Raw genomic sequence first — 25,416 nt, forward strand, 5'->3', positions numbered from 1 at the left:
CAAAGGGAATAGGCATAAAGAATGATAGTAAATGGGGTAGAAATTGACATGCTGCATTTTGTAGATATAATTTCAGTAGGAGCAGAGCATAGAAAAGCCCTGTGGGCAACTTTGAACACCATTGACTATGTACTTCAGGAATATAACATGAAAATAAATATAAAGAAAATGTAAAGCATAGTATGAGGAAGAGAGAAGATTCAGGCAGCGTTTGGATTAACATGAAGGAAAGTTGGAGGAACTGATTGTGTCCAACACAAGAAACAGAATGAATATATTAACCAGCATATTACACAGTTAAGAGCCCACTTAAGTCAAGGGATGTAATGTAAAGAAATAAAATGGTTCATCCTGTAGATCTAATCAAATGTACAGGCATGCAAAGCGTCATTATTATTAAATTCAAAGCATATCAGTCAAAGGGTAGCATTTAAGCACACCAAAACAGATTTATGATTCAAAAAGGTTGCATCCATGCAAATTTTCTTCTTTGCTCTATTCCTAGGCCAGAATAAAATATTAATTGTGTTAATGATTGCATATAATATTAAGAAAAGAAAAGTGTGACTCATGGTTTGAAGGAAATTAAATAACCAAAGCCATTGATGGGTCAATTCCAGTTTTTCCTGGTTTTGGTGCCAGTTTTGTTTTGGTTCTAATGATATTTCTTTTTCTGTTATTGCTCAGTTGTCAAAATACATGACATGGAATAATTTTGGTAATTAGATATGTGTCAAGCTAATGCCAGTTTAAATGGTTAAAATATGTATTTAACAAAACCTTGGATATCTTTGAAGAAATTAGCACCAACAAGAAGTTACATAGTTCATTATGAAAGTAATATGCATGCTTTTATTGTGCCATGAAAATCCATGGCAGCAAAGTAAAACTGGTCGGGAAATGTGGTAAGGGGTCTGCCCTGCTGCAGCCAAGGATGTCTATAGTTTATGAGAAGTTTCTAACTATTTCAACGCTTTACATAAACTTTTAGGATTTTATTGAGTTTTAGCATTAAAAGAAAACATCTAAATGTGAATCAATATTCCTAAAACCTTCAAAGTGTGTTTGCCTAGGTAGTATCCATCAATTCCTGGAATAGGATGACAAGTTGACTTTATTACACCCTGCAATTTTTTAATAATTATCAACATTTTCACAAATTATTGGGAGGGAAATTCCACCAAAAATTATTACATTTGATAAATCCAATCAATCATCACAGAGACTTTTTCTCCCTGAGGGTGCTGGAAGAGTATTAAAATTAAATGCTTATTAAAAATTTGTGGACTCCTATAACTTATTAAACTGCTTTGCAGGTACAGTTCAAAATAATAAAGCAATTTCCATACAAGTTTTTGTTGATAATCATCATTAAAGTTAGTAACTTTCCATCTACTATAGGGAGTCACAATACTATCTTCCCACTATTGAGGATTTTAAAAGTATAAAACATAAATTACACAATGAGTTCAGACTGTCTATGAATGAGAAAAAATTCTATAGCAAATTATAAATTTTATGGCATTAAGTTCATTATCTTCATATGACTATTCTCAAATAGAAGAAATTCAGCTCTATATAATCGATGTCACATTACTGCATTTCGTTTTTTAGGCAAGTCATGATCCATGCAGGCAAATGTATTGGCACAGTATCTCCTTTTGAATATTCCATGAGTTGGGTGACAATTCTATTATATTATTTAAGGAGAACACACAGCATCATAATTAATTGATAACTCTTCCCGTAGGAACATATTTTTCCGAGTTAAAACAATTTCCTGTTGCATAAATGTTGCTGCATTTTATATACAAGAATTCACACTATTTTGGGATGGGAATGAATACACATGAATAATGTTAAAGGACAACACAATTTGTAAAGTAGGCCATACTAGGTATACATGAGGGTATTGACAGATTCCACTAGAATTTTTCTTTTCATGACCATGGTTTTGTAGGAAGGAAATGTCATCTCGTATCATATCGTTACCTGATGATGTTGCCTTGCAATGACACCATGGTCGTGAAAAATAAAAATTCTAGTGGTTCCAAGGTAGTCTTCCCTCATTAATATTTAGCATTCTAGTTCATTTAGTTTCTTTTTGCTTCATATACCAAGGGATTTGAATAGACAGGTTTTATTCAGAATTGTAAAATAGTTCATATATTCCGAGTCTATATAGTACGAGTCTTTCTTTCTTTTTAGTAATGGATATTTCATATATTCCATTCAACACTGATATTGAGTGAAAGTATCAATATCATAGAGAGGAAATATAAATATGTATCATGGTATTGCTTTTAAGAAGATATGCTAATGCACACATTATATTTCTGAAAACATTGGCATTTAATTTTCTTTGGCAATTAAAAATATCACCGCCTTAATTTTACACAGTGGTGTATTTTACTCAGACAAATACTGTACTGACCACACAATGCAATTTTACATTGTTCCAAAAATATGTTACAGCCAATTACACCACAGACAACGAATTTTTAAGCCATGAGCTAGCAGTGAGAATTTGAGAAATAATGTAATACTTTTCAATATTATAGTGGTATGGCACTACAAAATGACACATAGAAAGATACACTTCTTTGAATTTATAGCCCAAAAAGACCTATCTGCTTGCTATGCCTGAAAAAATGTTGCATCAAAAGACCATTAGACTATTGCTTTAATGAAACTTGCTCAAATTTTCCCTATGATGCAGCTGACATCAATATCAATGCTAATTGAACTTAAATTTACTTGAAATTAATTATCTCTGGCAACTTCCAGGTATCATTTCATAATGAAATGAAAAGTGGAACTTGGAAGTTATTCCATACTAAAACTGCTCATTCAATTCCATACATTTAGCCAGGAATAACTAAGTATCAGTTTTCTTTTCATTAAATTTACTTCATCATTACTTCAAGATATCTCTCATCATTGAAATAGCCACTATTAGTTTATATTACAATATATTTCTCAGATTTATAAAGACATTAGCAATAGATTCTAAACACACAAAATGCTCCATATTTTAATGCCATGGGCATGTGAGTCATGAAATATTTTAATTTCCCTTTTAATCAACCCCTACATTTTCTCCAAGTACTAAGTCTTCTGAAAAGTTAAGCCAAAATGATTTTAGTTGGGGTGGATTGATGATGGAGTTATTACATACTAAACTCATACATACTCATTTCCAGGTAAGTTAAGGAGGGATGATTTTTTTTAAGATCGCTATGAAGTATTTTATCGCGAACTCTTTGTTAAACAGAAGATTTGCTGAATTAAATACTTTAAGTGTTTTTCTGTTAGCTTAACCTTTGGCTTATGGTTACAGGTGTATTAATTATAGTCATTATGATGTCATACCATACCAAACCAACCTTTGGGTAAATTACTGAGGTGGTGGATGTCATCCCCATCATTAGCCACTTAATCAGGGGTAGTTGAGGAATAATAAGAGAATGGACAAGCAGTGCTAAAACTTACAAATCCAAAGAAAGATTTAAAATAATATATTCTAGCAAATCACACCTATTTGCTATCTTCTATGGAATGTTTAGTCCACTGTATCTTTGGATTTTTGGCCTTCTTTATTTTATAGATAATTTTACTCTCAATCATTAATAGCAGTTTATTCTGGGACAGTTCTGTCAGTTGGAAAACTTTATTAAATTTCAAGAAAAGGGCCACAAGGCTGATTTAAGACAAGTGGTTTTCTTCTTACATCCACAGCATTTTAAATGTCATTTGGGACTGGAAAGGACATGTTGGCATTTACTTGGACTGCCTTATACTCAAAGAAATACAGCATGCTGGTGGTATTAGAAGTGAAAATTATTGCTAGCTCAGCCATGACAAAGCTCAATAACCATGCAGGTAATGCATTGTTCCCAATCATGTCAAAGAAATACCTATGGGAATGTTCTTCTGTATGGTTACGAAAAGAAGGAAATATCTCATCCTATGACATTCTCACACACCTATCTCAAAACATGAATGGGATCCTTCAGACAACTCTAAGCACTTATATGCACTACCCACCTGCCTCTTTCTTCTTACCCTACCCCATCACATCAATTTATTACCTATGTCTCCTCTGTTAGAACATCGGTGGGAGCAACAGAGCCAGTAAGATATATTTCTTAAATTCTCACAGCCTGGCTTTTTGTTTGTGGATTGCCACTTATGTCCATGAATACACAAATTCAGAATCAAGATTTCACGTAAAATAATCAGCTCCCCGGTAAATGATGGTGTTTAAGCCTGGTAGCAGTGATATGAATATTTTAAAATGTATAAATCTTTCAATTAATCAAATTAGCTACTTAACATACTACCAACATGTACTACAGAAATACACAAAGTCGAGAATCCCTTTATCTCCATTGAAAGGCTCAATTTTCATTTCATTGTGGCAACTTGAAATTATTTCTAACAAGCAGTAATATCTTATAAACAAAAAGAAAAATTAGGCATCACATGACCATTGGCAGAGCATCTTCCGGCTAAGATTCTTCAATAATCTCTATCAAAGTAAACCACATATACTAGAATGCTTACCTTTTGAGCTGATGTACGAAGTTCCTCAGCTTGGTGCTTAAGGCCATTTTGAAGTACTGAAGATGATTCTTCCAAGGTGGAAAGGGCTCTCAATTCATTTTCAATATTTGGCACTGATTCTTCTAAAGGACTAGAAGTTTCAAACTTTACAACTTGAACCTCTGCTGTGGCTGTTGCTACACCAACTCTGTTGCGAGCTTCCACCACAAACTTACCACCATCAATTGGAGCAATTTTGTTTATACGGAATGTCCAGTGTCCACCACCTTCTCTCTCTGGAAAAGAAAACATTGTGAACACATGGAAAAAATAGTTCATTGTAAACACATCGAAAGTAACATTAATCCTAACTAGGTAACAAAATGAACATAAAAATTACAGTTTTTTCATGAAATCTGGATTCACCACCCTGAGGGACTTCACCATCATAAAACCATTGCTCTTTCATTTTTAACCCAAAAAGCAGGTATGTAATTATCATCATACAATGTATGAATGAGGTTGTGCCTATTTCTGCCAATTAATTTCACTAGAATTGCCCAATTATCCATAAGCTGAATAACTTGGGAGCTATGTAGACTAGTCAATTTTCACGGCACCTAAGCTGGCAAATGCTTGGCTTATAGTTGGTTCACATATCCTACCAATGCTAAACCAATGTTAGCCTGTCTGACCAATGCGATTTGGCTACTTGGGATAGTTCATCCCTCTGATACCATACTGTGAAATTTTATACCTTTCAATCTTCCTTGATAAATTAGCAATGATTATTTAAAACTATTTAAAAACCATTGGATTTGTCTCAATGCTCACACATGTAGGTATATAATGAATCACTTTATTTTCCTTTCCCATTTTAAATTAAAATTAAAGATAGAATAAAATAGTTCATACCAATTACATAACCATTTGGTGTAGCATGAAGTAATGAAGCTCCTTTCCAAAATGAAACCTTGGGCTCTGGATAACCTTTGACTTCAAGAAGGAATTCCACTTCCTCTCCTTCCGCAACAGTCACATCATATGGCTCCACAACAAATTCTGGGGAGAACTCAGTTCTTCGACTACCTGGTGATCAATCACAAATAAGAATCAATTAGAAAATTAAATAAAATACTAAACTCACAGCCATTGCCACAATTATATTATTATTACATGTAAAGTACTATGCAAGTATTTGGACAGTGACCCTTAAGTGTTCTGGTCATATGTTAGGGAGGTAAAAAGGACGTGAGAAAACCATGGCTTACTTAAGGGGTTGTAGTAGTATCATCCACACTCACTGCAAGGAAAAAACTAAAACGCCCCATAAATTCTTCCAAAGTGTTTTCACAAACCATGTTGCCACCACGGATTTCCTAGATACAGTACATACTGAACTCATGGCAAATATTATATTGGATGAACAAGGAATTATCAAATTTCTCAAAGAGATTAAACCCAACAAATCCGCAAGTCTTGAAAATATACCGGCTATGGTATTAAAACATTTAGTTTATAATATAATCCCATATTTCGATATTCAGCAAACCCCTCACAGAGTGCACAGTCCCTATGAATTGGAAAACCATGCAGATAATGCCTATTTTTTAAAGTGGTGACAGGTAGGACCCCACTAATTACATACCCATTTCCCTTACTTCTATATGTTGCAAAATTTTGGAACATATTATTGTCAGTTCAATAATGGGATATCTTGTAAGCATTAACTTTTTCAGTGACCATCAGTATGGATCCAGGAAAACCCATTCATGTGAGACTCAATTATGACTATTTACACATGACTTACTTTTATCAGGCAAGAGTGGTAGGCAAGTGGATGCAATCTTGTTGGGTTTTCCCAACACATTTGATAATGGTGGTAAACTAATTCATAAATAAGGTTTGCTGGTATAAATAAGAGTAGACAATAAATTGGGTTGAAGACTTTCGGTCAGAGCGGTCAACCTTTCCTAGATGGCACTCGTTCCAACAGCATACAAGTGACTTCGGGTGTATCTTAAGGAAATGTAATCAGGCCATTGCTTTTCTTGATTTTTGTCAACAATTTGAACCGCAAAATGAAAATTAAGATTAGAATGTTTGCATATGACACGGTGCTTTATCGGGAGATATACGGAGATGAGGATCTCATTTAATGCTGGCAAAGGATCTAGATTGCATTCTGAAATAGTGCAAAAACTGGGGATTATCATTAAACCATATGTTCTGAGGTTAATTTCTTTAAAAGATCAATGGAATTTGTTAACAAATTAGCTGGAGTTGACCTAAAATTAGTTGACATGACAAAATACCTGGTATTATATATATTATAAATAGGTGTAACTATAACTAACAACTTAACTTGGGGCACCCACATACATAAAATCTGCAGGCAAACAATTAAAATACTGGGATTTATTAGATGCATTGTAGGCAGGAGTGACTATAAGGTCAGGAACATTATTACCATGCTCTTGAAAGGCCTCATTTAGAATGTGTATGTAGTATATGGGATCTGACTGAAAAGGGCCTCATTTGGACTATTGACAAGGTTCAATGCAGAACAGCCTGTTTCGTTAAAAACTGTTATGATAAAACAAACAGCATCACAGAAATTCTTCTGGAGTTGGGTTGGGAATCACTAGAAGAAAGATGATTCAATGCTAGGTTGAACTTACTAAATAAATTCAGAACTGCATGTTTCAGTACCGAGGTCTCAAAAATTATTCGCACTCCAACATTCATTGGTTGCTTGGATCATGAATACACAATTTGGGAAATAGATGCTAGAACTAGCAGACTCAAGGACTCCTTCCCATGGACAATACGGGATAGTAACTGAAGGTTTAGAGATAGTGAAAATCCCATTTGCCAACTACAGTATTGAGCGAATAATTAGTTTTACCCAAATACATGCACTTTCATTAATCTTATGTATTTTGTTGTCAAATCCCTTCCCGCCCGACTGAATGGGACTGCCATTTAATTACTGTAAAAACAAAATGTTCTTCGGGGATAGGTAAGCACCTAGAGAAAATATGTTTCCTTATTTATTGTTTGTGTTGGTGTGATTGACGAGTCCCTGGCATAGGAGGAATCCTTGTAAACCCTGAAAGAGTGACTGTGTACGATTCACAAAGGTCTGATACACCCGAGTGATTGAATGATTGCGTGTTTATGTATGTTCTTTCTGTTTCGTTTGTTATTTCTATGTGATTGACCGGTCCCTGGCACAGGAGTAATCCTGGTAAACCCTGAGCGAGTGAGTACTTGTGAATCGCAAAGGTCACTGTTTTCAAAAATGCACCTGAGTGACTGAGTGCATTACTGTTAATGCGATTCATAAAGGCCTGATACACCTGAGTGATTGCATGTTTACGGAAGTCCATTCTGTTTCCTTACATCTGTTTTATAATTTGGCATTCATCTGTGTGATTGGCAGGTCACTGGCATAGGAGAGATCCTTGTAAACGTTGAGTGTTTGCGTGAATGCAATTCATGAGGGTGACTTTTATTCCTTAACACACCCTAGTGGTAAAGTGGTTGTAAATTTGTTTTAATTTTTATTATTTATTTTGCCTTTTTGGTGTGTAATTCAGGTATACGTGGGTTACTGTTTCTTAAACATACCCAAGTGGCCTTGTGTGTGTTCCCTATCCTACTCCTTACTTGTAACTTTGGTTTATTTCCCCACCCCCTTTAAAACCTAGTGCCAATCAAGTTTATGGTCTCAGCTATCTTGTTTTCATTAAATTACTGTAGTACTCAGTAAAATATTGCCTATCTTTCTTTGTTCTTTGTTGTTTTAAAGCTTCTCCTCCAATTCCTCGTCTCTCTCTGTGCGGTAGGGGTGACCTCACACTGTCCACTGCCTACAGCTGTGTGTCACATTCTCTACCTGTGACTTTAGGGGCAGAGACTATGAGTTGCATGTCCATGTAGAATTTCCCCTTCTTGCTTTTTAATCTGCATGACCTGTCTTGCTATGGTCGAGGCCGGTTACAGTTCATTTTTTCCCTTTCTTCATATAAGAAATAACTAATCTATTAGGTGGGTTAAACCTTGTTCTGAATTAAGTCTTCCTCCAGCATGCATAAAATTTGCACTTTATTTGATATTTTTTTAATGAATATTTTTCCCTTTTCCCTTCCTTTCCCATATCCTTCCTCATTTATTTCCAAGGCCATTTCAATATTTATGCCCATGTCAATGACCAACCCAAAGATAGGCTAATTACTGATGTAGAACTCATACTCTAGGTACATATGAAACATAAGTTTGTTTTCATAGTCCACCACCCTTCTTTTTCAAAATTCTTTTGAGTCATTGAAAATCTGAATAAAGAAAGTTTGACTCCTGGAACTTAGACTATAATAATATAATAATTATAATAATAATGACGGTAGTGTTCAGTGCTAATTTTATACTCCTCATTAAAATTAGTCCTTCACTCGATAATTATCAATTAAAAAGGTTTACATATTTTCAAAAAAGTTTGGTATCTTTCAGTACATAATTACTATTATGCAATTTGAAATCACTCAATTCTCATTACTTGGATTTTTTTATGGTGAGCACAGAAAATGTGTTAGGAAAAGAAAATTGCATGCATAGATGCCAAAGGTGAATATTAATTACATTATATCAACTGATCAAAATCAGAGAAATGCTTAAGGTATATCTACTCTATTCATTTATTCACATCATATTTGATCTTGATTCCATTTCCCATACAAAAACTCAAAGGCCTTAGGCTGTAATTAGAGACTAAAACCATCATGTTCTTCTAACAAAGTAAGGATCTCATTTGTATTCAATAATATTTTACTACATCTACAGTTAAGTGTTAACTAAGATAATTCATTTCCCATGAAAAAATATTTGCAATGAAAAAGAAAAAAATTAAAGAATTTTAATTTATAATTATAGATATATGAGGATTGATATAAAAAACTATCAAAACTGATGACCCTTATACCAAGCAATTTACAGGACATTGAATTTTCATAACTAAGAAAATACATGCAACATAAGAAAAACCTGCTTTGATGCATGATTACTGTATCCAGATGGCAAGCAATCAGAAAGGTTTCCAATGATAAATGGAACCTGGTTGTTAAGGATAGATATTAGGTTTTGTGCTATCATTTTGACTATCTCTAATATAGTCCAATAGATAATTTTCGTGAGCAAAAATTACAGAATTTCTCCAGCAGCATTGACATTCATGGTTAAGTAGGGACAATAATTAAGTTTCAAAAATATAATTACTCAACTAAACAAAAATCATGCTTATGATAGAGATTACGTAGCTTGGAATTTACAAGCCCTAAATTTGAGTTTTTCACTTTTTTAGGCATCTAGATGAATATTTACTATGATATGGCAACTTTTCACATTTTCTGTGTATACTATTCTAAGTGATAGATTAATCATTCATCTTGCTTCGAATAAGTCATTTTTCCATTTACTGTACACTAGCTATTTTTCTGATAAAATAACATTAATGCTAACAAATTTATTGGTTTTCCAGCTCAATTCCAGATTTTTTCTTGTTCTCTATTTTTCCCCAGTTACCAAGGAGTCAATACTGGCTGTCTACCCTGTGTACAATCCCAACACATTTCTGACACTTCCTCAACACCTTGAATATATATAATATAATTTTATGATACTCCATCTTTCCAAAAGGGTAAAGGAATAAATTGGAAATTGCAGACTCAATTGAAAGAATTCACTGCCAAAAAACCTTAATTCCAAAGCTTACCTCTAACAGTTAGTGTGAAATCTTGCCAAATGCTGTTCCCACCTGAATCCACAGCTACAACAGAATAATTTCCAGAGGAATTTTGGGGGTCGGTGTTAAAAATTTCAAGATGATACCGCATTGATGGTCGATCAGATTCACAAAGGGTAGAAAATATTCTATGATTGTCATCCTCTTCTAAAAGAAATCCCTCTTGAAACCAGCATACATCTACAGTTTAAATAAAAACAAAGACATTTGACAAAAAATTATTACAATATAATCTCTTATTTTTTCCATCATCATTAACTCATACCTATATATAATTTATTCATATGGATCCCAAAAGTACAGAGATACACCATTGCAGTAAAGCTTAATGCCATGAAGTACAATCACCAAGTTGCAGATGGTATGCTGATTCCTATATATAGTAGGTTGCATGAAATATTCAATAAATAAATAAATAGAAACAAACAACAAGTAGTGGTACTAGGATTGGGTGATTATATATACCTTAGGCAACATTGTCCAAAAAATTATAAATATACAGACACATGGTTAGTGACTAGAACCAACAAATTAGGCATTATAGTCTAATGGGAAGAGCAGCAGCCCTCCTTCATGAGTGGTGGGTGGACGCCTCTATGTTAACTAGGGCTTTTCACTTCAGATGTGGCAAATATTTTCTATATTCTCCTGATGATGTTGATCACCTATGCTCCATAGGTTCCCATTATGCCACTCTTAGCTCCTCATCAGATTTCTTTGGGACCATATGATGTAATAGTTTATATGGGTTAAAAAGAGTTGTACAACATCTATGCTCAAATGGGATTTGACACTTCTAAGCCATCAGATGAGCAAGCTCCCCCATTAGAGAACTGTGAGCTCAAGCCTGGCACTCACTGGTGCTTCAGCTGATTGACTATGGTCACCAGGTGAATTAGACAGGCAAATAATGGAAACTCAGCCATAAGATACCTGGTATTTATGATACTACCATACTTAAAAAAGTCTGACCTCTATGATGACTTGAATGTATATGCAATGTCAAGTAGTGAACAGCTTAACGATGGGAAAAAATAATAGGTGTGGGTGGAAATGCAGTGAGTGATGAGGGGAGGAGGATTCTAAGCTTAGGACAACCTTGCGTCTATTATGCACTGATGAACATGTGTTGGTAACCATTTAATGTGGATTATATTCAAAATAAGCTGAAAGAAGGATCATTAGTGTTGGTGAGTAAAACAGATAGCATGAGAAAAGTATGGGTTAAGTTTTTAATTGATAGTGTTCCAAGAGATATGGATTTCTGCAGTGATGTGCATGATATGTAATGCTCTGCTAATAATATGCTTTGAGAATATCAGCACTTCTTCTGCACTATAAGTGTAAGATTAATACGGTGAACAATTATGCTCCATCAGAAAACCATTGAAAATGCTCAATAATGTGCAGAAGAAACCTATGAACTTGTAAAATTATCAGTGATGACATTTTTCAAAGCACTAAAACAATCACTGATAGACATTGATCCTAAGAACAGCGGTGCTGATATCAGTGTTGTTCTACCATATCAACTAGAGTGGATCTCTCTCAGAGTGACTTTTGACACTGCAGCATGAAGCAGCATTGTTGGTCAAGTTGTATCTCAAAATGATGGCAAAAGTTCTAACAGCAACAAATGGAAACCATTGTAGTACCACAATAGGCATGTGGCCAGACTAATATTGGCGCATAGATTTCATTACAAAATATGCAATAATTGGGTTGCTTTGCACACAGAAACATGTCACAATCATAATTTTTCATATATTTCCTACAAATGCATTATTTGACAAATTATATACTTCCAAACTTTAGCCAACTGAAAATTTATAAGTACCTATACACTACATATGATGTTATCTGATGATGAATGAATGTAAACAATTCAAAAATATGATACTCTGTAGGTTGCAAAAGATTAGTGCAATGAATGGTATTTCAGAGTAAGATAATACCTAGAGTTCTCATGCAAGAGTATATTAATTTGAATTTCCTCTATATTCCCTTTCATCCTGATAATGAAGAGTGCTATTCATATGTTATTACTATTAAGCTCGCACCCATAGTAGTAATCTATTGATGAAGAGTTTACATTAACCCAGCACCATTATACTTATTTTATATGTGCTTGTACATAGCAAATAGTTATCATAATTATTAATTTTAATTAATGCTAGCATTTACCTGCTGGCAATTGACTCCAAAGTCCCAAAATAAAATGTGCTGCTTTACCAGCATGCAGCACAGCACTTTCTGGGGCTTGCAGGACTTCCATTTTTGAAATAGGAGGAGGGCTTAGGCGATTCCCAGGTGGAACATATTTCTGTGGACTTGGGTTAGCTCTTGAAGCTGGAGGAATTTGAGTCCTTAAGGGAGAAGTTCAGAAATGAAAAATAATAGTGCATTACGGAGGTAAGAAAATATTCTACAAGCTATGAAATAAAGAATGTTTATACTGGAAGAAGTGGATTAAAACCTAAGTGGAGTTTTACACAGGGCAGCAAATATGGATAATGCTAACTTGTAAAACTATTTATTCTCAGCTGTTCTTGAGAAAATGGAAGTCTATAAATGTAATGTACTGTAAATATAATAATCCAATTCCATTCTCACCTAGAAATTTAATCAATTTGTCGATGAAAATGCTAAAATAACATTGATAAGCTATTGCTAACAATTATTAACAGTAGAACACTAATCAAGATAGGTTTTTCCAGCACCCATGCTTGGAGTTGAAGTCTATTCTGTAAAGTCTCCTCCACTGGTAGCTCTGTTGGATTTAATAGGGCTACATTAATGCCCATCCAAATTTGTAAACAATGATGAAATACAAATTGTAAACACATTGGGCATTAAAGGACAGTAGAACCATGGTAGGCAATTGCTGTACTTATCTGAGACAGCACCACCATTCCATATCATCACCAATAGCAAATATCGCTCAAAAATATGATCTACTGACCTCATTCCATGCTATTGATGACCTTCCTTTTACATTGACAAATGCATCACCACCTAAGCCATTGGCTTAAATGATCAAAATCTTGAAAATCCTTCTTTTGTCAACACTAATAATCTCCTAATTCCCCTGCAACTATGCCCATTTTCCTCCAAACTACTGCTCATATATGTTACCTGGTTCACCAGCTTCAGTTTGATGATTCCTACCCTAAGGCTTAATTAGACCTCCTATTTCTTGAGAATCTCATTACTTTGATTTTCTTGAGAATCATCTTAATCCCACAATTCTCACATTGGCATTCTGAAGCATTAAACAATAAATGCAATCCCTTGGCTGTAAATTATTACTCGATGACCTGCAAAACTAGCAGACTTTAGCTCGAAACTAGCAGATTAGCTTGCTACTCACTTTAGTTCCAGGTCCACTCTCAATATTTCCTCAGCAATCTAGCCATATACCCAAAGCATTATTTATATAAGACATCTCTGAATGAGAAGAGAGTATAATGTAATTGCTGCTTTTATCTATTAAAATAAAGTACACTTAAAAAAATAAAATAACAGTTCACAAGATTCACATCATTCACTTTTACCAAAGGCATATTTTTGCCATTGCCTATCTCTGCTATGTGTACTTTTATATAATTTAGCCTCATGCTTTGACTCATTATTTTAATACCATTTACTTACCTAGGCCTTGGAACAGGTTTATGTTGTACCAAATCTTCAGGGGATGGATCCAGATCATTTTCCATTTCTTTTGGGATTGGGCTTGGTGTCATTGCTAGCCTTCTCTGTTCTGCTACAGCATAATCTTCAGTATATTCACTATCTTGTTGATGGTTTTGTGCTTCTGAAATTACAATGCAATATGAGAATGGAAAAAATATTTAGAATTGGTAACAGCTGTAAAACAATCAAGTTTTGTACATGAAAATGTTTCCAATATTTGATTAAAAAATCTCTTCACATGAATTAAATAATTTTCCCAAAGATTAGGAATACACATATAATAGCTCACAGGCCCAAACTAGCCTCAGTGATCCCCAAATGAAACCACAGCTTTCTTGTTGCACAAATATACGACGACTTTAAACTAATACTTTTCTAGCATGAAACCTTTTGCAATGCCAAACAAATCAGCATTTTCACAGTTGAATGCCATCATTTGATGGGTGTTTTTGGCAGCCTTGGGATTGATATGAATTGTTATTTATGCAATAAAAAACAAACAAGGATGTATCATCGATTTGGCGTACTCTGCAATTCCACAAAATTTGGTCCAATCATAAAGTTTCTAGAAGAGGAATCTATTAAAAAATTATAAGTCCATATTTTTTACAATTAAGAGAAAAGTTCCAACACAGAATATGTATCCATTAGATAATTCATATCTGCAGACTAAGTATTCATGTTTCCATTGGCTTGGGAATGTAAAGATAAAATTCCAAATATATACAATCCTTACTATCAAATACACTCCATTTTGAGTGATAAATTCTCACACCTCCAAACAAGATCCATCTCTCTTTATCCTCAGTGACCACTATATACTAGTAAATATGCTATCTCTTCTCTACCTCTTCTTGCTACCTGAATGTGCTACCCTATAATTCAAATGATGCTCTGAAAATTACCATTTATTTTTCTTTATAATTGCTCCAAAATCCAGAAGTTATGGCAGAAAAGGGCTCACCATCAATGAAAAATTGTGTATTGTTGACAACGTCAAAAAGAACAAAATATCATAAATTGAAGCCACAACACAGAAGTATTAACAGAGTAAACCTCCTAGTGAGGTAGTGAAGGATGAGGCCAAATTTTCTTTAGCTCTTCAAACTGAACAAGTGATATCTACAGCATGTGAAATGGTGTTGCTTAGTATGAGAAAATATTAGAGAGTATGCTTATGCCAAATCTAAAATTCTCCCTTACCCAAGAGTAAACAGGGCCGGTAGAAAGGGTCAGGAGTATATGCTAGTGAAGGAGATTGATTGTGGATGCATTAAGGATACCAATGAAGAAGAAAGGACAAGAAAATTTGGCCAATGAGATATGTAAAGGTGGTAAGAATTAGGAGACAAGAATTAAATTAATTTTTCAAATAATAGAATAAACTCTTCCCACATCAAATATGCAACAGCCATTGACTAGGTATGATATTTAAGGATGGATTTTTTAAAATCCAGTGCTTATGAGTTCAATTCTGGCACTATTAATTCTAGGAAAATATATTGATTGTGACAGATAATACACAATATACCTGCAAAATCCAGCAATCCATGATTTTTGGCCTCTAAAGGACATTCTTCAGTTGTTCCAGGTACTGATGACAATAGGGGATCAATTAAAGCTTCAGATGGTATTGAATCAGAGATAACTGATGCAGAGGAGGAGGAGAGGTGGCGAGACCTGGTGAAGTCATCATTAGCATCCCATTCTGTGGAATCATTACATTCTGAAAGATCAGATATTTCTTCAGCATCAACATCCCCGATTTGAGCGTGAAGATCCTCACTGGGATTTGGTACCAGCATAGGCACTGAAGGGTATCCACTATTACACAAAGCTCCTCTCATTTTAAGTCTCCGTCTTTGAAATAACCAATTTTCTTCCCATGAATCAACTCCAGATCTGATAGTGGTTGAGCTATTCTTAGGAAAGTCTTCAGCAAGCTGTACTTCTCCACCTGTATAAAAAACACAAATCCAGAGATTAACTAAACATGCATGAAGTGTGTACACAAAGCTCGTGCATACGCTTCAGAATTTTATTTTCATATTTGCACACATACATTTCTTAGGTTAATTTACAAAGAATTTTTCCTTTAATAGTGAAAATAGCCATTGTATTCCCATGTTTGCCTGTTTCATTAAAAAACACCACTTTCCGCTAGTGTCATTTACCTTAAAAATGTATTCAATTCTTATTTTTAAATTTTGAAATTTTTAGAAAATCTTATGAACTATCTACTTACATGTCTTTCATAATAAAATACACTTTCGTGCAGTTTGATTTTTACTAGAAAAATATTTAGCAGTTTGAGATTTGTCTGTTGAAATTAGAAAAATAGACTCCTCATGCTCCTCTCAATCTTCAAGGCAGTCTGAAGACTTAACAAGTGGCCAAACTTAATAATGGTGAAAGAGCACTGAAAAATGCAGCAATGATGGATACTGTATGGAGGACAGCGGTGCAACCAGGGTCAACAGATCCTAAGCTTGCAAAAAAAAAGTGCTTCCCTCAGAAAAATGGTGCAGGCACTCCACTGTTGTTATATATATGGCATTACTTTGGCTTTGATTTGGACATGCAGGTGAAAATGTGTCAAAATTGACTAGTGGAATGCCATAACTATTAGCAAATAGCCATAGGGAATGCTGAAAGTGGCACATTACATGACCTATCTTTCATTATTGATACAAGCAGAAAAAAAACCTAAGTTGATTTCAGCCAAAATGGATGGTATAAATGGTATAAGGTTGGTCCATCCAGAGATGGATATTGTAATATTAAAGGGAATACTGGTACTTGGGATTTGTGAAGTATTCATGGAGAGGAATAATGCTTGATTAATTCAATAGCTTTGTGATGAATGGATATCTTGCATGCATTTGAAGCAAAGTACAAAGGGTGTGGTGTTGTTGCAAGTAATGAGAATGGTTTAACATGGTGGTCAGAAGATGATGAGAGTATCCCCGATAGTCAAGGAGTCAACTGAGCTCTAAATGTGAGGATTAAACTTTATATAAAGAAATATGAGCTAGTACCCCCTAGATTGTTCTTGGTTTGCATGAAAGTTAGCATTGAAAACTTCTACAAATAATGGAAATCACAGAATTGACCATTTTTAAGGAAACTTTTTAATATTTTTGGTAATAACCTTTGGATTTACTTTAAGCAAAAGCTAAATCACTCACCACTGCATTCATTATCACCATCTTCATCAATGTCAATTATATCAACACCAAATTCTGGGAATGGCGCACTCTTTTGATTCATAGCTAGTCCTCTCATCATGGATAAAGATGTGTCTTCTTCAAATGATGAACTACTTGATAATGTGCGATCCCTTTCCATCGATAAGAGATTATCTTCATGTCTGAGATCACCTAAGTTCTCTTCATCATCACTTGAGTAGGTAGTCATCACTTCTTCAACTTTTTTCTCAATCTATCAAGTAAATGAATATTTCAATTAAATAAAAATCCTTCATGAAGATGAAAAATTATCCAAGTACAGCATGAATTTTGTGTTTATTAACCAACCTTTTTAATAAGCTGCTTTATATTGACCAAGGCTAAAGTGAATTAATTTATGTCATTTTAATGGTTTACTGTCTAAAGCCTTCTGAAATTTCAAAATTAAGCCAACAAATGTATAATTAATCAATAACTTGGTTGGTTCACCACACAGCAGGCCCACCTCTTCAATGTACCTCCTTTAAATATGTTCATATCCCTTTTCCTGGCATCAATCTCCAAGTGAATGAATAAATATATATATATATATATATATATATATATATATATATATATATATATATATATATATACACACACACACACACACTAAACTCCGTCGACATTATTAAGAAATAACATGTGAGTGTTCCTTTTATGTGTTCTTATATTGTTTTTTGCTGTCCAAGTTTTTTTATCCAACACTTCCATGTTACTTGGATGAAATCATATTATTAATAAATTGAAAATAATTAAAAACTGGAATAGATTCATGCCCTTACTGTATAAGAAATTGGTTGAGACCGATTACGCCATCTCCCAAATGAATTGAAGTTAAAATTATCATTGTTATCTTCATCATCCTCATCAGCATACTCCTCTGCAGAAGCTCCTTCTGGGCCGCATCCATCTCCTCTTGTTCTGAATGCTTCAACTTCTGCCTGAACTCCAACTTCCACACGGTCGACTAAAAGATTACGATTTCTGTCCACACCGCTCACCTCCTTATGAGGTCCCCATTCATTCTCTTTTTGGCACTGAAGAATAACCTTTGCAGATGAGAAAGAATACACAAAGAGTTAATGCTACTATAAACATTCTAGTTTTTACTACACAAATTTTCCATAAACATTTTATATGCCCTAAAACTTGCATAAGCACATACCTTCAACTAGTATTTCTGTACAATCATGATTTTTCCATTTACTTTGACAAATCGTAATTGATAAAAACATATCTTCTCATTCATTTAGTTCATTCCATAAGGGCATGAAAAGAAATTCGTTGGATTATTTGTTATAAAGCAAATAAATGACTGATAACACAAAATAGAGTGCTTCATGAAAAATCAAGTATTTGGGTGTTTCATTTCTGACTACAAATGTTGTAATGTGTTACTACTGCTAATATAATTCTTTCCTGTTCATTGAAATACTGTGGTGAGTTTTATCTTGTGTATGTCATTTTTTTGGTAATGAGGAAACACAAATAAGGCTAAATGAGCTACAAAAGGTCTGATCTCTTAATGTAAAATTTGTCATTGGCAAATGCTGGGTGTGGAATGAAAGCTTCATCTCCAGGAATATTTTAATTATTGCAAGGTGGGTAATGTTAACTGAATTTTACAAAGCAACAATGTGTCAATTTACTGATGTAAATGGGCAATGAAACTTTCTGCATCATTCTCACTCGAACACCTCGTTTGCATCAATGCAACGCGGCTTGACATCTATGCAAAATAATCTATCTATATTCCCATCACCTTGGTATTCTTTCTATCAATGACTCAAATTTGCAATAGTCACATCAATTCCAAGTTAAGATCCAGTTTCATTTTGTCTAATACCTGACATTATTTCACATTGACTTATTGACTAAAAAAATAAGTTCTTTTCAGTACGATGGAGTTAATTTGTGAGATATGAAGAACAAAATTTTGTAATAGGTTAATGCCTAATTATCCTATACACTGTGGAAACTTCAAATTAAATATGTTGCAAGTCAGAGAATCAGTTCGTGGCATTAATTTCACTGCAGATGTAGTTTGATTCATCTGTAATAAAAAGTACATAAAGTGCTATGCTTTTGGCCAGAAACTCTTGCCTCTGAATTAGATAATATTTTGCATTAAAAGAGATTGAAAAAATGAAGTTTTACTGAATGTAAAAAGGTTAATAAGGTTTATATAGTTCCCTTTAGCCTGATAGCATTACCATTAGATATTACACTAGATATGCACAATGCAAATCCCATGAGATGCATTTGCTTGGCCAAGTCTAATACTGATATAGTGGAATAATGATATGAAATTTGAGAAGACAACTTCTGAAAAATCATTCACAAAAAAACTGCTTCAGCTACATTTTTTGCCAAACTTCTTCTGATTACTAATCATTATTGAGATAGTATGCATCTAATTCACAACATCTCAGAGTCAAAATATGCATAATTTTAAATGTGATGAATGATGAAATATGAACTGCAAAAGACAACCAATTTTATACCCACAGAGCTAGGGGCTGAGTAGCAAGATTGCTCAAGTCTCCCGCAAACCCAAACAAAATAAAATACTAAAAAATTCTATGTGCATACTACTCTGAGCTTGACTCATACTATATACAATTCCTCCTGAGTTCTTCAGAAAAAAAACATTTAGGAGATGATACAGGTATAATTTTATTGAATATTGTCACTCTTTTTCTAAATATTGGAGCTCTTTTTTTACTCAGAGCATGACTGATACCAGATACAATTTCTCCCAAGTTCTTCAGAATAAAAAAATTTAGGAGATGATCCGGATACAATTTTATTGAATAATGTAGGTCCGGTGGGTTGCGGTAGTCCAGGGGGTAGAGCGTTGGACTACTGACCGGAGGGGCCCGGATTCGATTCCCGGGCAAGGCACTCTGGGCACCTGCAGCTCCACCCAAGCTATGCGATTTTTCGGGTACCAGATCTTCCTGGGAAACCATTACCGGCCCAGGGAAAGGAACTGGCCCCCCTACCCTGATGTGTGAATTTCACATGCCATCGGGCTTAGTACTGGGTGAACTCTACCACCACCTACCAAACCGACCTTTGGGTTAATTACTGTGTTTATGGCTATTGTAGCTCCTAAGAAGCAGAAAGCAAAAAACTTGCTCTAAGAAGGGCCCTTTTAATACCCTATGCCCTGACTGCCCAGGCCATTGGTCATATTTCTTAAGGCCACTTGGGCTTGACTCCCTTATTTTCTGTGAACTTGTTCTCAAAGTTGGTCAGACGAATTTATTTCATTATTGGTGATATTATAAGACCTTGCAATGGAACAAAAACCTCACCTACCCATGTTCTATTCAAATATTAATCAACAGTTTGAATGTAAAAGGAAACTTCATTATCACCATATTATATTCAACAAATCAATATCTATCTCTGCCATTTAACTAATCAAGAAATGCAAAGCAAGCTTCCTTAATCTGTAATTTGTATTGACTGATTCAAACCTCAGCATGAATCTATGTATATGGGGAATTTTACTGCACCATATTGCTACTCATGGCCTATTTTTGCCAAATAAAATCAAAATTATGAAATGAATCAATTAATCTGCCCACTAGTACAGTATTATGGGTTTATTAAGATTTTTGTGTTTAAATGTTTCACAGTGTCTATATTTTCAAATATGTAGATTTAAAAATGTTTAACTATTGTAATTAGTTCTATTTCAGCAATATGCCAGCAGACATGAAGCAGTTTTATGTTGCCTTCATATAATTAAATTTTACTTGGAACTTTTTCTAAATTCTTTTCAACTTTGAATGCATTCCTGAGTGCATGCATAGTCATAAACAATGATATTGATGAGTCATTTTAAGTGGAAACTAAATCTGTTTGCTTGGAATTTCCAACAAAGGACGAAAATGTGATTTTTGTGTGCATGACACTTTATGAAGTGTCAATGTTCTTGGAGGGAAATTACTGCTGTTTTTCTTTGATGCAATAATTTTTCTCTACACATTTACTTTAATAGGAACTAAAAAAGTAATGAAATGAAATGCACCAACTAAAAAAGTAATGAAATGAAATGCACCTATTTCAACACTAAATTTCATCATACTAGGCTGTACTTTACTGAATACTTTCTCTCTAAAAAGTCTAAAATCTCATCTACAATAGATGGATTGTTACCTAAGGCAAGTTACCTAAGATCTAATATGGAATTCTGTGAACTCTTCACTTCTCTGTATGATGTTTATGATCTCTCAGGATTTTTCTGATAGAAATTGGCTCTTGGCATAATTCTCACACTTAATCAATTCCTTTATGCAGGGTAAGAACCCATGGATGTCTTGTATGGCCACTATGGATTCATTTGAGTTCCACCTTTTCACAGTGGTCCTTCCTTCCTCATCTGTGAATGTAAATATGATATATACCCAGTATACAATCTGGCCAGATGGGTTAGTCTGGTGGTAATAAACCTACTAGAAACCTAAGCATCACTTGCCACAGCCCTGCCATGGCATGAATAATCTGTAAATTGTAGAGGATTGTTCCTAGGACACCTGAAGTCAAGCAAAGAATGGCTTTGCTGGATCCCTTGACCATATGGTCTTCAGAAACGTCAGGAAAACAAAAAATATTAGAATATGTAATTTAATAGCAGTGCAGCTAGATTTAGAGTTTTGCATTTCACGAAAAATCAAATAAAACATTTAAACTTAATGATTATTTACCTCTAAATTATAAATGGTTAAGAATTAAAATTTATTGCAATGGAGCAAGAATAAAATATAATTGGTGATGGAAATTACTATAACTAACATGAAAAACTAATACAGAATTAATGTCAAAAAATGACACCTTCCTTTGCAAAAGGCACAAATAAACTAGTAAAACAGGAGCTTGGAAGCCATTTATTATATAATTTGGCACAATGAAGCTAAGAGCACTACACTGACCTAAGTATAATAAAAGGGTAACCTGCAACACTAAATGAAACAAAAATGCTAATGAAGAATGTCTCGAAGCTTGACCTCATTACAAGGCAGAATCTACAAAACCATTTCAAAATTGAAACATCATATTGTAGCTAATCTTATGATTGTTTTATTGTTTCAAATTTCCTCAAGGAAATTTTGTAATTCTTATTTGCGGTTTTATATAAAACTGTGTGTTTCAGCAGTTCTCCCTTTACCTCAATGAATCATCATTTTATTTTCAATTTCAAAATTCACACTCGTAATTTTGATTACCCCAAATTTCAGGAGCATTTTGAGGGGAAAATATGAATCGTATTCAGGTACACTGACAAATATGGTTACATGACAAAATATTTCTTATAGAAACATTTTTTTCAGATATTCCCCCCATTACTTTTGATTTTCATCTTTCTTAAGATGTACACATGAACAAAATGGGAATTCAATTTGCCAGTCTTTATTTGAAATGCTTGTAGTCTTTCAATCTTGAAGTAACCCACAGTAATTATCAATAAGCATTATAATTAATATATTAGACCGCTTGGACATGTTGGAGAGATATGAAAAACATGGAACAGAAGAAATTTTATGCATAACATATCTCAAAATTCCATGCATTTTAGGAACAAACATTAATTTAAACTTCTTTATTTATTTAATTGAAAATGTTCTCATTCTGCACAAAAAGTTGAACAACTTTTTTTTCTTTTTTTCTTCTGCCTACCTAACTAATTTAGTGTAAACATGTAAAATTCTTTTGCCAATGCTTTTCCATGGAAAATATTCCCAGGTATCTCAATTTAAATTGCTTAGGCTTGCCAAAGACATTCACTGAGAGACAAAGCAACAATAACCATTGCCAGGTCAACATAGGTACTTTGCTTGTGATAAAAATATAGTAATATTAAGTCAGGAAGGTTGTATTGCAAATTGAATTCACATAATGAAGTATAATGCCAAAAATTTATGAAATTCAGCTTAAAGTCATGCAGTTATTTTGACAAATATTCATAAAAATTCATTTGCATAATGATGAATCATTACTTTCCTTGATTAATCTACTATGCAATTAATAAGAGAATACTAAGGGTTGCACTATATCACTTACTTGACTCATATTCTATTGAAATGTTGAGTGTGAAAGCATGTAGCAATGCCATTAATTAAAACACAATATCATTTCTAAGTTAAAATGCAAATCTGTTCTATATGATGCTTTGTTTTCATTGCCAGGTTTCAGCATAAAAAAATGCGATGGTGACAATATAGAGAATGCATACTGGCATCGATGAAATTGTCTAAGCTGAAATGCTCAAAATAGGATGGCAATTCCAGCCAACATATCATACAGATTTATAGCTTCAACATACTGATAATATAAAATGCAAAGTTGCAAATCCAATATGGAATGCCTTTATGCAATTTCATCCATTTACACCATGACATTGTATCAGCACGGGCCAAAGTCAGATCATGATCCCTCCTTCATTTTTGTTGTCCCCTTAAACTTCAGGTGCACTACGATTTATTTTAACTTGCCCATTAAATCTTATCAAAAAAAAGGTGCTGGATGAAAAATAGATTCCCGCAAAATGGATAAGGTGACAGGAAGTATAAGGCAATGGTCAGTGAATAAATTCTGTTCCTCTTTCACCAGTGTTCCAGATGTCAGCCTGCTAGAGCTAATGCATCACTCATAGATCAATACATTGATACTTATGCAATATAAATTTGCTAGACTGCAATTATAAAAGGTGTACATTGCTCAGTCTGGTTGATGGATATCAGTAAATTTCTTTCTTCCATTAACACAATGCTAAAAAAATAATATTTTATACTAAATACTCACTTTATTCAGAATGGCAGTTGCCAATATGTCATCATATGTCTTTGAAGCAAAGTCTTCATGTTCACTCGGAACATCATTTCCTAAGAGGCTGTTTTCCATTTCAATATCCCCCTCATCTGACAGCCCTCTATTGAATCCATTACTTGCAAACTGCAAAAATAACATTTAAGGTAATGAGAAACCGTTATTAGATATCTTATTTCAATAATAATCATTTCAGCATGCATCATTTAAGTTCCATAAGTTATAATGTCTATTCTTCTATTTTCTATCTCTTTCTATAAATGACCTCAAGTAGACATCGACTTCCTTTCAATGGTATCGGGCTCAACCTAATTAACATTCGTCTTGAGGAATGAGACAAACTTCGTTAATGCACAAAAATTGGATCAATAATACCGGTTTCATCACATAGGTGACATCTGGTACCTGAAGATGTCGCCTATGCGATGAAACCGGGAGTGCTGTATTTATGAAATTTTTGTGAATTTACAAGTTTGTCTTATTCCTCAAAACATTTGCTTGACTATTGTTAACATGGCCATACAATAAAGGTCTATTTAATTATCAATTTATACAGTTTGCGATTATGATTAATTTATGAAATTGGTGCAATATTTGGAAAAATGGTGATGGGAGAACATTAGTAAGGTGAAAATAGTAAACGATTAAAAATTTCATGACAAAAATTATATTTTTTAATACAATGATGATTCAAATGAATAGATGGCCAACTAAAAATCATCTAGTTTTCTAGTCATAGACACACTATTCAATGCATAGCACAATCTAAGTCTGGTTTCAAGTAAAAATTAGCACATTTTTCAAATGGCTTGTTAAAATTACTCAGCAGTGTAGGGGTGCTAGTTCCTTTCCCTGCGACCCAAATAGGTTTCCTGAGGCAAAGCATAGGCAGAATTGAACCCAGCCCTCTGGCTATAGCCCAGCACTCTACCCTCTGGACTACAATACCACTTGCTAAAAACATATGCAATCTAAAATATATATCATCATACTTGCTGAATGCCAAGTCGTGGGAGTTCCCTGGCTTCATCAATCACTTGCTGAACAAGTGTTTTTAGCTGAGCATGAGCAACTGATGGAGAGCACAGAAGGCCATCATCATCTTCCTCCCCAACCATGGCCACCAATCCATCTTTTTCTGTCTTTCCAAGTCGATCCAGGTTGGTAGGAAACGGCTGATCTATCATTTAATTATATTTTATTAATATCACACAAGGTAACTTGAAGAAAATAGAAAAATGTGATCCATTGAAGTCAAGAGTTGAAAAAACAGTGATTTTCTCATAAATTGATTAACAATAGCCAAAAACT

At 34.0% G+C, this 25,416-nt stretch overlaps 1 protein-coding gene across 10 annotated transcripts in view; it reads right to left on the reverse strand.

Moving 5' to 3' along the window:
- Window positions 1-25,416, reverse strand: part of LOC139690215 (uncharacterized) — a 309,365-nt gene that overhangs the window by 34,779 nt on the left and 249,170 nt on the right. For all 10 annotated transcript variants that reach the window (XM_071587522.1, XM_071587515.1, XM_071587521.1 and 7 more), the window contains 10 exons: window positions 25,098-25,285; window positions 24,082-24,231; window positions 18,051-18,317; window positions 17,227-17,479; window positions 15,570-15,995; window positions 13,997-14,159; window positions 12,530-12,711; window positions 10,316-10,525; window positions 5,461-5,634; window positions 4,567-4,841 (listed from right to left, as the gene is read on the reverse strand). In XM_071587522.1, the coding sequence (XP_071443623.1) occupies window positions 4,567-4,841; window positions 5,461-5,634; window positions 10,316-10,525; window positions 12,530-12,711; window positions 13,997-14,159; window positions 15,570-15,995; window positions 17,227-17,479; window positions 18,051-18,317; window positions 24,082-24,231; window positions 25,098-25,285 (2,288 nt within the window). The remainder of the gene's footprint in view (window positions 1-4,566; window positions 4,842-5,460; window positions 5,635-10,315; window positions 10,526-12,529; window positions 12,712-13,996; window positions 14,160-15,569; window positions 15,996-17,226; window positions 17,480-18,050; window positions 18,318-24,081; window positions 24,232-25,097; window positions 25,286-25,416) is intronic.

This window comes from Hetaerina americana, unplaced genomic scaffold, assembly GCF_022747635.1.
Source record: "Hetaerina americana unplaced genomic scaffold, ioHetAmer1.1.p SCAF_3, whole genome shotgun sequence".
Taxonomy (NCBI): Eukaryota; Metazoa; Arthropoda; class Insecta; order Odonata; family Calopterygidae; genus Hetaerina; species Hetaerina americana.